Here is an 11,071-nt window from a genome sequence, read left to right as displayed (position 1 = left end):
GTCCCTGAAGTCAGATTTGCTCTGACACACACAAATGACGTGTTGTTTTTTTTTTTTTATAAAACTAAACTTGAATAAATTGGCTTTCATTTTTTCTGGCAAACACAATAACTCCTTAAAAATCGACACGTTAATTGCAAATCACAAATGCCGCTTTAAATTATAATCTTTATTTACACACTTATTATTCCGGTGAATTCATTGTTTATACAGACCACATCTCTCTCCATAAGTACACTTCTAACCAAGTACGGAGCCCAAAAAGCTCTTTGGCAGGATCAGTGTCATAAGTGGATGATTGCACATCATTGGAGGTAAATGGGGAAAAAAATACAACAGTAGTATTTTGCTTTGTACAGATTCCTGCGAAGTGGTCGCCAATATAAGGCAGATCCAGGAGGCGAGTTCTCCTATTAAAGGCTTTATTATAATAATAACCCTTATTTGCCAGCTTAATTTGAAAAGGTGCACTTAATCTATCCAGAAACCCACCTCTTCAAAAAAAATGATGACAGTTCCAGTTTTTTTTTTCCACAGGAGGTTTTATGATAGATTAAAGACGCATTTCAAAAATGTCCATGTGTTGTCAGAAATGTGTAACTAGGGTTTTTATTTTTAATTTTTAAATGTATTTCTCTGATTACAGGTTTGCAGGTGAGTGTAGACCTCTCTATTAATCATTTAACGACCACCTGCAGCCACTTTGAGGATGACAGTTCACCATCACGCTGCTGCTGTTGTGCATTTACTGGTGCAGATTGTTCACACGTGACTTCCCCTGCAGTTCAAAACAGTCCGGTGAGGCTAAAAAAATAAATTTAAAAAAAAAAACAACCCCACATGTTGTCCATCATCTGTTTACTTCTTGATCTGCCCGGAGCCGTCTTTCCATCCCTCCTTCACCTCGCTCACAAACGCGTCTCGGACTCTCCTGAGGCGGCCGCTCAGCTCGCCCATGTCGCCGGGGACTCCGCCGGCCTCCCGCCGGGCCTGCCGCAGCGTCCGGGACTTCAGGACCCGCTCCGACGCGTCTCGCCCGGCTATCTGAGCCCTGGTGATGGCGTAGGCCGTGATCTGAGCCGCCCTGCGAATGGGTCGGGACTCGGCCAGCTTCTCCACGACGTGCAGTTTGTTGATGAGGGAGAATAACATGCGAGAGAGCATGTTGATCGCTGTCCCGTGTTTCAAGCCCTGAAATGAGACCCAGTGTTCAAGTTAGTTTACCGGAAATAAAAAAAATAAATAAAAAAAATTTAAAAAAAAAAGCTGACTGGCAGCTCTTATAGTGACATGTAAATAATAATAATAATAATATATATATATGTATATATATAAAAAGTTGACTTACTTCAGGAGAACGAAGTGACCGCTGAGTGGCAGCGGATGACATACACGACTGTTGAGGGAGGCTGAAGTTGGTTTCACATTTGTTTCAGGACTCCTTAAAGCTAAATTGGCCCTTGAGCTTCAACCTGGACTGAAAGCTGGGACACTACCATTTGTTTTCCTTTTCACAAAACGGAAAAGTGATGTAAACATAGTTTTTAATCAAGATTAAATATATGTATGTTTGTCACTGTTTTTTTTTTTTTTAATTTGTATTTAAATTAAATCTCCCAAAACCCCTTTTTTTCCCCCTCAAATATTTCCTTTTGAAATGGAGTAAATAGTCTGAAATGAAAAGTGCTACTGAAAACAGCAAGGTAGCCCACTAGTACATTCACAGAAACTTTATTTAAAAAAAAAAGAGAGACCACATATTTATTGTCTACAGTCTGACAATATTTTCATACTGTTCATTAAGTTTATAGAAGAAAAATGTATGCAGTATCTAAGCTGCCCCAGGTAGAGATGGTGTGGTACAATAAATATTTTAATAAACCTGACAAGTCACTCTGATCTGTAGTTCTCCATTTACATTACATTTCATTTCATTTAGCTGACGCTTTTATCCAAAGCGACTTACAATAAGTGCATTTCAACCATGAGGGTACAAAACCCAGAACAACAAGAATCAAGAAAATACAATTTCTTCAAGAAAGCCAAACTACATTACATTTACCCTTTTAAGCGGAGTAACTATAAAAATAAAAAATAGGTTGAGAAATATTAATTTCCACAATCTGCCAAGCAGAAACTACGAATCTGAAACCAACTTCGGGTGTTGTCCGGACGTTATTTCTGGTGACACCATCCTGCGCAACGTATATCCGCTTTCGGAAACACATTTCCTGCACACGCTCTTTATAAATCGCCCTGATTGTTTTTTTTCTTTTGAGTACTGACAGTTGACTTTAGGCCTCCTGCAAACTTCCAACACTTCCGAACCTGGAAACCGAGCAAGGACCGCAGCCATGCGTGTGTTCGTGCTGTTCGCGGTGGCCGCGGTGTCTCTGATCCCGTTGGCGGCGGCGAGCGGAGCCGAGAAGAAGAAGCTGCAGATCGGCATCAAGAAGCGGGTGGACAATTGTCCCGTCAAGTCTCGCAAAGGAGACGTGCTGAGCATGCACTACACGGGCAAGCTGGAGGACGGCACCGAGTTTGACAGCAGCGTCCCCCGCGACAGGCCCTTCACCTTCACCCTGGGCACCGGCCAGGTGATCAAAGGCTGGGACCAGGGCCTGCTGGGCATGTGCGAGGGCGAAAAGAGGAAGCTCGTCATCCCCTCCGAGCTCGGCTACGGAGACCGGGGGGCCCCTCCGAAGATCCCCGGAGGAGCGACGCTCATTTTCGAAGTGGAGCTTCTGACCATCGAGAGGAGATCCGACCTTTGACGACGAGGAGAAGAAGGGGGAAGGAAGGCAGCTTTTGAAAACGTGAGTTGCAGCAAGCATATACAGGCACAAGGCAAAGCAATAATAATAATTAAAAATATAGAGGTAGTAAGGGGGGGGGTTTGCTACCCCCCCCCTTCCTGATTTCTTATTTTTTTGCATGTTTGTCGCACTTAAATGTTTCAGAGCATCAAACAAATTTAAATATTGGTCAAAGATAACAAGTAAACACAAAATGCAGTTTTTAAATGAAGGTTTTTTTTTATTATTAAGGGAGAAAAAGTGTTTGCCCCCCCTCCCCCCCTCCTGTTAAAACATCATTTAACTGATTTTTCCCACCTGAGTTCAATTTCTCGAGCCACACCCAGGCCTGATTACTGCCACACCTGTTCTCAATCAAGAAATCACTTCAATAGGACCTGCCTGACGAAGTGAAGTAGACCAAAAGATCCTCAAAAGCCGGACGTCATGCCGAGATCCAAAGAAATTCAGGAACAAATGAGAAAAGTAATTGAGATCGATCAGTCTGGAAAAGGTTCTAAAGCTTTGGGACTCCAGAGAACCACAGTGAGAACCATTATCCACAAATGGAGAAAACATGGAACAGCGGTGAACCTTCCCAGGAGCGGCAAAAAGAACATTTTAAGGCTCGTCTCGTTTTTGCCAGAAAACATCTTGATGATCCCCGAGACTTTTGGGAAAATAGTCTGTGGACTGATGAGACAAAAGTTGAACTTTTTGGAAGGTGTGTGTCCCGTTACATCTGGCGTAAAAGTAACACCGCATTTCAGAAGAAGAAGAACATCATACCAACAGTAAAATATGGTGGTGGTAGTGTGATGGTCTGGGGCTGTTTTACTGCTTCAGGACCTGGAAGACTTGCTGTGATAAATGGAACCATGAATTCTACCGTTTACCAACAAATCCTGAAGGAGAATGTCCGGCCGTCTGTTCGTGACCTCGAGCTGAAGCCAACTTGGGTTCTGCAGCAGGACGATGATCCAAAACACACCAGCAAGTCCACCTCTGAATGGATGAAGAGAAACAAAATGAAGACTTTGGAGCGGCCTCGTCAAAGTCCTGACCTGAATCCTATTGAGATGCTGTGGCGTGACCTTAAAACCAAACCTTCCTCACACATTACACTGAGATACACGTGTGTTTTTTTTTTTAATGATGTAAATATTGATTTAATTTTCTTTCAGGTTCCAGGAGGTGCTGCAGCGAAAAGTGGAGAACGTTTGACATCTGGCGAAGATCACACTGCAAATCTGAGAGTGGAGTTGGCATCTTCCGGCGGAGCTGCTGTTCTCCTTTTTACTGGCTGTGTTCATTCTGCTCCGATTTATTGGACTGATGTTATTGTGATACAGGATCTGTTTGTACATGTCTGATAAACATAAGGAGAATTGACAGTCTAGCAGTCCAGGGTTTGCCCGGGGGCCGACGATAACGTTGTGTACTGCCATTACGTCTCATTTTTGTTATTGAATTTTCTGTGATTTCTAAGCGGGGGTCATTCCTATCTGTCCGTACTGTTTTTCATCAAATAATTTAGGTTGATAAATGTAGTCTGAAGCGTGGGCAGATTAGAATTCATGATTTTGTTCACTTTTCATATTTGAATTATGATAATAAAATGTGGACTTTATGGAAACCCTTTGAAGTGTTTGTTTTTTCTCTCGCAGTATTTTGCACAAAACGAAGACCATGTGACTGGAACAAAATACTACATTAATTTTCTTTTTTTTTTTAATTGGCAATAAGAATAATAGTTTTTTTTGGGTATCCTGTTTATAAGACCATATATAAAGAGCTATGTTAAAACTATTAAGTATTCTTGGGAGTGTGATTTATGGACTGAAACAGTCTTGAGAATCAGCACAAGATTGTCCTGAAGTTTTATGGCAAATCTTGTGATTTATCTAAATATATATATTTTAATATGATGCATAAATATCTGACAAACATGTAATGAACTATTAAAACACGAGTATAATGCAGTAAAAGTCCGTCAGGAACCAGCGAAGGTGAAACGACAACAGCCAATAGCGTGACACCACATCTCGTTCCGGGGGCTGAAATGATCACGTGACTATGAGAAAAATAAAATAAAAAAAAAAAACATGAATATAATCTTTCAAGCACTGGTGTAAAATAAATCAATATTTCTCTTTGGTTTAAAACTCAAATGCGCTACTTCTGTGTTTATTTCCTTACCGATTGTAACGGATTGCCTTTTTTTTTTTTTTATTACGGATTGAATATAAATAATTTGAAACGGGATCGGTCAAGAATTTCACAATTTGCGTTTCGACTTCCTGTTTTAAAAATAATCAACATCATTCAGATTAACAGTCCGCGTGCGTCACGAGGACCCGACGGGCGCGGTTGCAATTTCAAGTCGTTTCGCACGGAGTCTTTTAAAGGAACGGACGTATTACACCGGAAGCGACGTAATTGTTTTCCCCCCCCCACCTCCTCACAAGCTCGAGTCGATGCGGCGCTTCTTCCCTCGCTGAGAAACCTTCACGATGTCGGCCAAATTAAACGCGTTGACGAGCGACTCTTACATCGACGTGAGTCAATACCGAGACCAACATTTTAAGGTGAGTGAGGAAAAAAATAAAATAAACGTCGAGGACGTCCGGCGGTGTTTAACGCCAACGGCTGGCTGACGGGTCGGCGTCGCTGCTCGCGTTTGTGATGATTTCGATATTTAATCGCTGTAATAAATAATAAATTAATATAATAACGGTGTCATCAGGGGAACCGATACGACCAGGAGAAGCTGCTGAAGCAGAGCAACACGTTGTACGTGGGGAACCTCTCCTTCTACACCACCGAGGAGCAGGTAGGACCCCGAGTCCATCATTCATAATCCCATAATCCATCATTCATAATCCATCATTCATAATCCATCATTCATAATCCATCATTCATAATCCATCATTAATAATCCACATTCATAATCCATCATTCATAATCCATCATTAATAATCCACATTAATAATCCACATTCATAATCCATCATTCATAATCCATCATTCATAATCCATTCATAATCCATCATTCATAATCCATCATTCATAATTCACATTAATAATCCACATTCATAATCCATCATTAATAATCCATCATTCATAATCCACATTCATAATCCATCATTCATAATCCACATTCATAATCCATCATTCATAATCCACATTCATAATCCATCATTCATAATCCATCATTCACAATCCACATTAATAATCCACATTCATAATCCATCATTCATAATCCATCATTAATAATCCACATTCATAATCCACATTCATAATCCATCATTAATAATCCATCATTAATAATCCATCATTAATAATCCATCATTAATAATCCACATTAATAAAGTTTTACATATTTTTTTGATGTGTTTTACCTTTTTTTTTTTTTTTATCATGCATTTAAAGCCGGACACTGATTTTTCTCATGGAATATAATACATAAACATAATTTCTAAAAATGTGTATTCAAATTTCTGAACTGATGTTTCTTATGATATCTTACACAGTTGTTTTAACTATTTTTTTTTTTTTTTTTGTAACTGATGAACAGGTATACGAGCTGTTTGCTAAAAGTGGAGACGTCAAGCGCATCATCATCGGCCTGGACAAAGTCAAGAAGACCGCCTGTGGGTTCTGCTTCGTCGAGTATCCTTCTCCGTACGAGACCAAGTCAATAAGTACAAATAAAAACGGGTAAATGACCTCCGTCGCTGTGACGGCGCGCGCGTTGCACCTTGACTCCTGCTCTGCAGATACTACACGAGGGGAGATGCGGAAAACGCCATGCGCTTCATTAACGGCACGCGGCTGGACGACCGCATCATCAGGACGGACTGGGACGCCGGCTTCAAAGAGGGACGGCAGTACGGCCGCGGCAAGTCCGGAGGACAGGTGAGGGTTACGACCAGCCCGGCTCCGCCCACCTTTTGCTCACCGCTTTCTTGTGTTGTTTTTGTTTGTTTGTTTGTTTGTTTGTTTGTTTGTTTGTTTTTACTGTGATTACAGCCACAAAAAGCCACTCAGCGGTCGAGTGGCTCAGAGTGATGACGTCGAAGCGGTCGTTTCTAAATGTAGTTTCCGCAATGGCGGCGGTGCTCGAGCGAGATGAAGCAAAACAAACAATTAGTAGCAGCTCTCATAAATTTATATTTATTTATATATATATATATATATATATATATATATATATATATATATCCAGGGCATGCAATAATATTTTAGCTTCAATCCTAACTTTGAATTAAGCCACCGCCTTCTTTGCATTTTATTGTGTACATGAAAATGAATTCGCAGATACTTGAGCTTTGCTCGAGATTGGTAACCTGTTCATTTTATATACAGCACAAAAAAAACAACAACAAAAAAAATATATATATATTTATATTTATAGATTTATTTTTTATGTATAAAATTCGGTGAGTTTCGGTTGACAACACGCGTCATGCGGTGGGTAATGACGGTTGCTTAAAGGCTTCTCCGGTAGGTTTGAACTAAACTCGAGGTCCGCGCCCAGCCGGCTGCAAACATGGCCGCGCTGCATCCAGTCTCACACGTTGAATTTCAGCCCGGTACCACCGGGCGCGGTTGCGACACCCCTTCGACAGATTGCGCGTCGGTCGTAGCCCGGCTGCGCTGACGGTCGCTCACAGCTTCAGCTTCCTCCGCTGCGATAACAGTCTCGTAAATCGGCTCGTATTAGCGTTCGCACAGCCGCTCCGACGGGAGGACCGTTTAGCGACAAGTGTCGGCGGTTAACTTACGTTTTTTTTTTTTTTTCTCTCCCCCGCCCCTCCTTCGCTGTGATTGGATAGCTGGTGACAGCGAAGGGGCGCAGCGTTAAATCGCAGAATGTCTGAGCTCAGCGCCTCGTCAAGGTGCCTGGTATTCATTTAAACGATTAAAAAAAAAAAAAAAAAAAAGTCCCGTAATCAGGTAAAAGCTGTTTGGTGCACAAGGACCGCAGGTCGTTGCAACAGTGGCAAAGTATCGGCCGGTTTTCGGCTCATGCTGATTGGTCAAAAAGAACCCGAGGGGTTTACCTGGTAGGCAGGAACGACGGCTAACGATTCCCCGCGGACTCTGGCCAGACATATCTTCACACTGTGAAATTGAGTTTAGTTCGCACCATGTCAGCAGCTGAATTTCAAAAAAATGCTCGCGTGTGCTTTTCAAATCCATATCAGTTCAGTTAAACTCGTAATGAAGCTACATGAATGCGTTTGAAAGTGAAGCTCGAAGCCAGCAGGAGTCTTAAGATCTTCACCAAAATCAGGTTCATTTGTTCTGTGTTGTAGTTTTAACTGTCGACGGTTAAGTTTAGAGCCTCGTACATTAATTGTTGCGTCATCATTAGGTTCAGGGTCTCCTTTCTACCGCCTCTTGTCTTTTCTTCATGGTGAAAAAGTTCAGGGTTTTTCTGCACGGCAGAATTTTGTAAAACAACATTAAACACAGCACTTTGACATTTGAAAAATGACACGTGCTGAAATGGCATTCAAACAAATCAATAAACGACATCACGACATTTTAATACAGCAGTATGATATTTAGAACTTACAAAATACATTATGCACGATTATCCATGGCCTTTGAAAAGACCGCATTGCTGTGGTAACACATTAGAATAATAAAAGTGTATATTATGCTTCTAACAAACACAAGATGCAGAATCAAGTTTAATTTTGTCGATGCTTTCTTGGATTGTAAACATGGAAACGTAGATACTGGACGGAGGGCTGGATCATTGCTTTAAAAAAATAAAATAAAATAAAAAAACACCCTGCGGTCTGTAACATTAGAATAAGAACCCTCCACTAAAATGATGAAAGGTGTGTTAACTCAAGGATATGCTTAATCTGAATTTACGGTGGACATAATAATAAGATCTAAGTGCCAATGTTCCCTTAAGATGCCGGAGCGGTCTGAAGTGCTTCTCCGATGGTCGGACAGCGTCTCTCCCCCTCAGCGGGGAAGTTGCTTGACGCCCTCCCATATATTCATATTCTTGATATAGTCGTACTCTTTAATTTTGTCACCTTGTTTGTCACACAGTTAAAGTTAGTTTTACGATACTCGTACACGACAGCTTATTATCTAAAAATGGATAAGCGGTTGTTCTTTTTGATTTTGATTAGATTTGATTTATGCAGCACCTTTTGTATAAAAGCTGCTACTCAACGTGCTACACAAAAGATCAAATGTAAATAACAGCTAAATGGGTTTTTATTTGTTATTTTTTATTCCCCCTCATGGTGTACATCTGTGTGTAATATTTTGTAATCATCTCCCGGTGCCCTCCGGCTGTGTTTCTGTTGTGCAGGTGAGAGATGAGTACAGGCAGGACTACGACCCAGCCAGAGGCGGCTACGGTAAACTGGCTCAGCAGCATCGACCCACAGAGGCACGCAATAGTTTTTAAAACTGAACCCCACCGCAGCGGTCTGCCTGGACCACACAGAGCCCCACCCTCAGTCCCGGACTGGATTCGTTCTTCGACAATGCCACAACAGATCTTCTGACTTTTATCATGGCCTCCATGACACCCTGCTGTCTGTCTACGTGGTAACGCAGGCCGAACTTACTGTCTAATAACTGCTCACGTTTTCATTGTTCTGTGGATAGAAATATACATTTTCCTTCAGGCTGGAAAGACTCCGATCAAATATTGAAAACGATCTTCTTGAGTTTCCATTTCAGGCTCGAGTTATGTGCTGAAGTAATAGAACTTTGGTTTCCAAATTGTGTTTACTTTTTTTAAATAAAGTGTTTTTTGGACAATTTTACACGTGAAATTTGCTTTACTTAACCACAGAATCGGAAGGTTTTTTTTGGCGATCTACGAACTCGGCAATCAAGAAAGAAAACTGCAGCAATACTTTTTTTTTTTTTTTTTTTTTTTTTTTAATACTGTATATAATGTGTTGCAAGAATAGTGTGTAATATAGGAGCTTAAACCTGCATGAAGAGATTGTTTCCTTTGCCATACGTGGGCAGTGGAAACAAACTGCGAACTCGACACTCTCAGATCTTGGTGTGAATATGTTTACAAATAGTAACACGTCCGACAGATGCCGAGTAAGCACGGACGGATGAAGAGACAACAATCCCCTTGGCACAGATGTGGAGGACTGAGGGGATAAACACTTGATATGATGGGTTCTTTCTTGTGACGTCTTCTAAGTGAATGTTCCGGCTAGTCCTTGAGTTTTTCAGTAGGACTTTCGGTCTCTGTTTGTTGTCGCGAACGAATAAAGTGACAAAAATTCCAAAGCTAAAAACGGTGCCTTCATGCAGAGGCATATGCAGTTATGTTTGTTCCATGATGATAACTGCTTTCTCTGTAAACGGTCATTTTTCCTGTGAAGCCGATGATGCGACCAATAAAGCCAGCTTGGACGCTTGAATTTATTGTCGCTGTAAGGTAAGATCTCCAGAGCTGCCATCGACTGAGGCTGATTGTTTGCTGGTTTTAAACACCTTTTGTAAACTCTACATGTTTGTGTTTAAGGTCAAAGCCCAAGAAGCTGCATGTTAATGCCACAAAAGCTCAGTGAGCCTTCCAAAAGTCGCCCGTGAGCATCTCCGATCGTCAAAAGGTATGTGAAAAAGTGAAAAGCCTCACCGTCACCCTACACCTTAAATATGGAAATCGACGAAACAAACAAAAATCTCTTAATGAAAACAAGAAATAGAAATTGTCAGCTTCCTTTTCTATCACGGTCTCCTCCGGGTAATGTGATCTCCTATAGGTAGATGGAGCTCTTGGTTTTTATCGATATATGCGTTTCCTTTTGGAAGCTTTAGGATCAAGGTTCAGTGAGGTCAACGCTCCTGTTTTTCCTCAGGTGTGGTTTCCTCGCTCTTCACAGCGTTTGCTGTTGATCTTCCTGCTCAGCTGTAAGTCAGTGCTGTGTTCTTACACAATCCCCATTCTGCCTGTAATAAAGAACGAGGTATGTTGGCTGTTTACGAGCCGTGAGCTGGTCTTTTATCTCTAAATGAGACGTGGAAGTGACGTGAGGAGCGAAGCAGAAAAACAGCGAAACTGGCTCGAGTTCAGATGCGTATTGCATTTCGTCCTCGCGACTGTTCCCTGGCATCAGCTGATAAACGGTATTCTTAGTCACATCCTCTGAAGCAGATATTGAAAATGCCACAAGATGGCAGAAGAGGAAATGGAGTTCCTTTGAATAATTGGGCAGAGAGACAGCGGACCACCAGTAAATACCCTGTCCATTAGAGAGCAGCGTT

At 41.5% G+C, this 11,071-nt stretch overlaps 3 protein-coding genes across 3 annotated transcripts; 2 read left to right on the top strand and 1 right to left on the bottom strand.

Moving 5' to 3' along the window:
* Window positions 1–154: 154 nt before the first annotated feature.
* LOC138624552 (protein NCBP2AS2-like) lies at window positions 155–1,432 on the bottom strand. The gene is made up of 2 exons (XM_069704857.1): window positions 1,349–1,432; window positions 155–1,191 (listed from the first exon to the last, which is right to left on the bottom strand). The coding sequence occupies exons 1-2, from the start codon at window positions 1,388–1,390 to the stop codon at window positions 859–861; spliced, it is 375 nt and encodes a 124-aa protein (XP_069560958.1). The 5' UTR covers window positions 1,391–1,432; the 3' UTR covers window positions 155–858.
* A 765-nt stretch (window positions 1,433–2,197) lies between these two features.
* Window positions 2,198–4,431, top strand: fkbp2 (FKBP prolyl isomerase 2). Its single transcript, XM_069704727.1, has 2 exons — window positions 2,198–2,816; window positions 3,980–4,431. Exon 1 carries the CDS (start codon window positions 2,355–2,357, stop codon window positions 2,772–2,774), a length of 420 nt encoding a protein of 139 aa, XP_069560828.1. The 5' UTR covers window positions 2,198–2,354; the 3' UTR covers window positions 2,775–2,816; window positions 3,980–4,431.
* An 813-nt stretch (window positions 4,432–5,244) lies between these two features.
* ncbp2 (nuclear cap binding protein subunit 2) lies at window positions 5,245–9,600 on the top strand. The gene is made up of 5 exons (XM_069704759.1): window positions 5,245–5,383; window positions 5,542–5,628; window positions 6,372–6,466; window positions 6,574–6,712; window positions 9,141–9,600. Exons 1-5 carry the CDS (start codon window positions 5,309–5,311, stop codon window positions 9,237–9,239), a joined length of 495 nt encoding a protein of 164 aa, XP_069560860.1. The 5' UTR covers window positions 5,245–5,308; the 3' UTR covers window positions 9,240–9,600.
* The last annotated feature ends 1,471 nt before the right edge of the window (window positions 9,601–11,071 follow it).

Source organism: Brachyistius frenatus, unplaced genomic scaffold (assembly GCF_029030835.1).
Source record: "Brachyistius frenatus isolate BFR_SWC_R1_liver_20210118 unplaced genomic scaffold, ASM2903083v1 Contig_52, whole genome shotgun sequence".
NCBI lineage: Eukaryota > Metazoa > Chordata > Actinopteri > Embiotocidae > Brachyistius > Brachyistius frenatus.
This window is presented reverse-complemented; position numbering and strand designations above follow the sequence as displayed.

Coding starts and splice junctions, on each gene's coding strand:
- LOC138624552 (XM_069704857.1), bottom strand. CDS start 1,390: ATGTCATCCGCTGCCACTCAGCGGTCACTTCGTTCTCCTGAA. Junction 1,192..1,348: donor GGTCACTTCGTTCTCCTGAA/GTAAGTCAACTT, acceptor GTCTCATTTCAG/GGCTTGAAACACGGGACAGC.
- fkbp2 (XM_069704727.1), top strand. CDS start 2,355: ATGCGTGTGTTCGTGCTGTTCGCGGTGGCCGCGGTGTCTCTGATCCCG.
- ncbp2 (XM_069704759.1), top strand. CDS start 5,309: ATGTCGGCCAAATTAAACGCGTTGACGAGCGACTCTTACATCGACGTG. Junction 5,384..5,541: donor ACCGAGACCAACATTTTAAG/GTGAGTGAGGAA, acceptor CGGTGTCATCAG/GGGAACCGATACGACCAGGA. Junction 6,467..6,573: donor TGTGGGTTCTGCTTCGTCGA/GTATCCTTCTCC, acceptor CCTGCTCTGCAG/ATACTACACGAGGGGAGATG.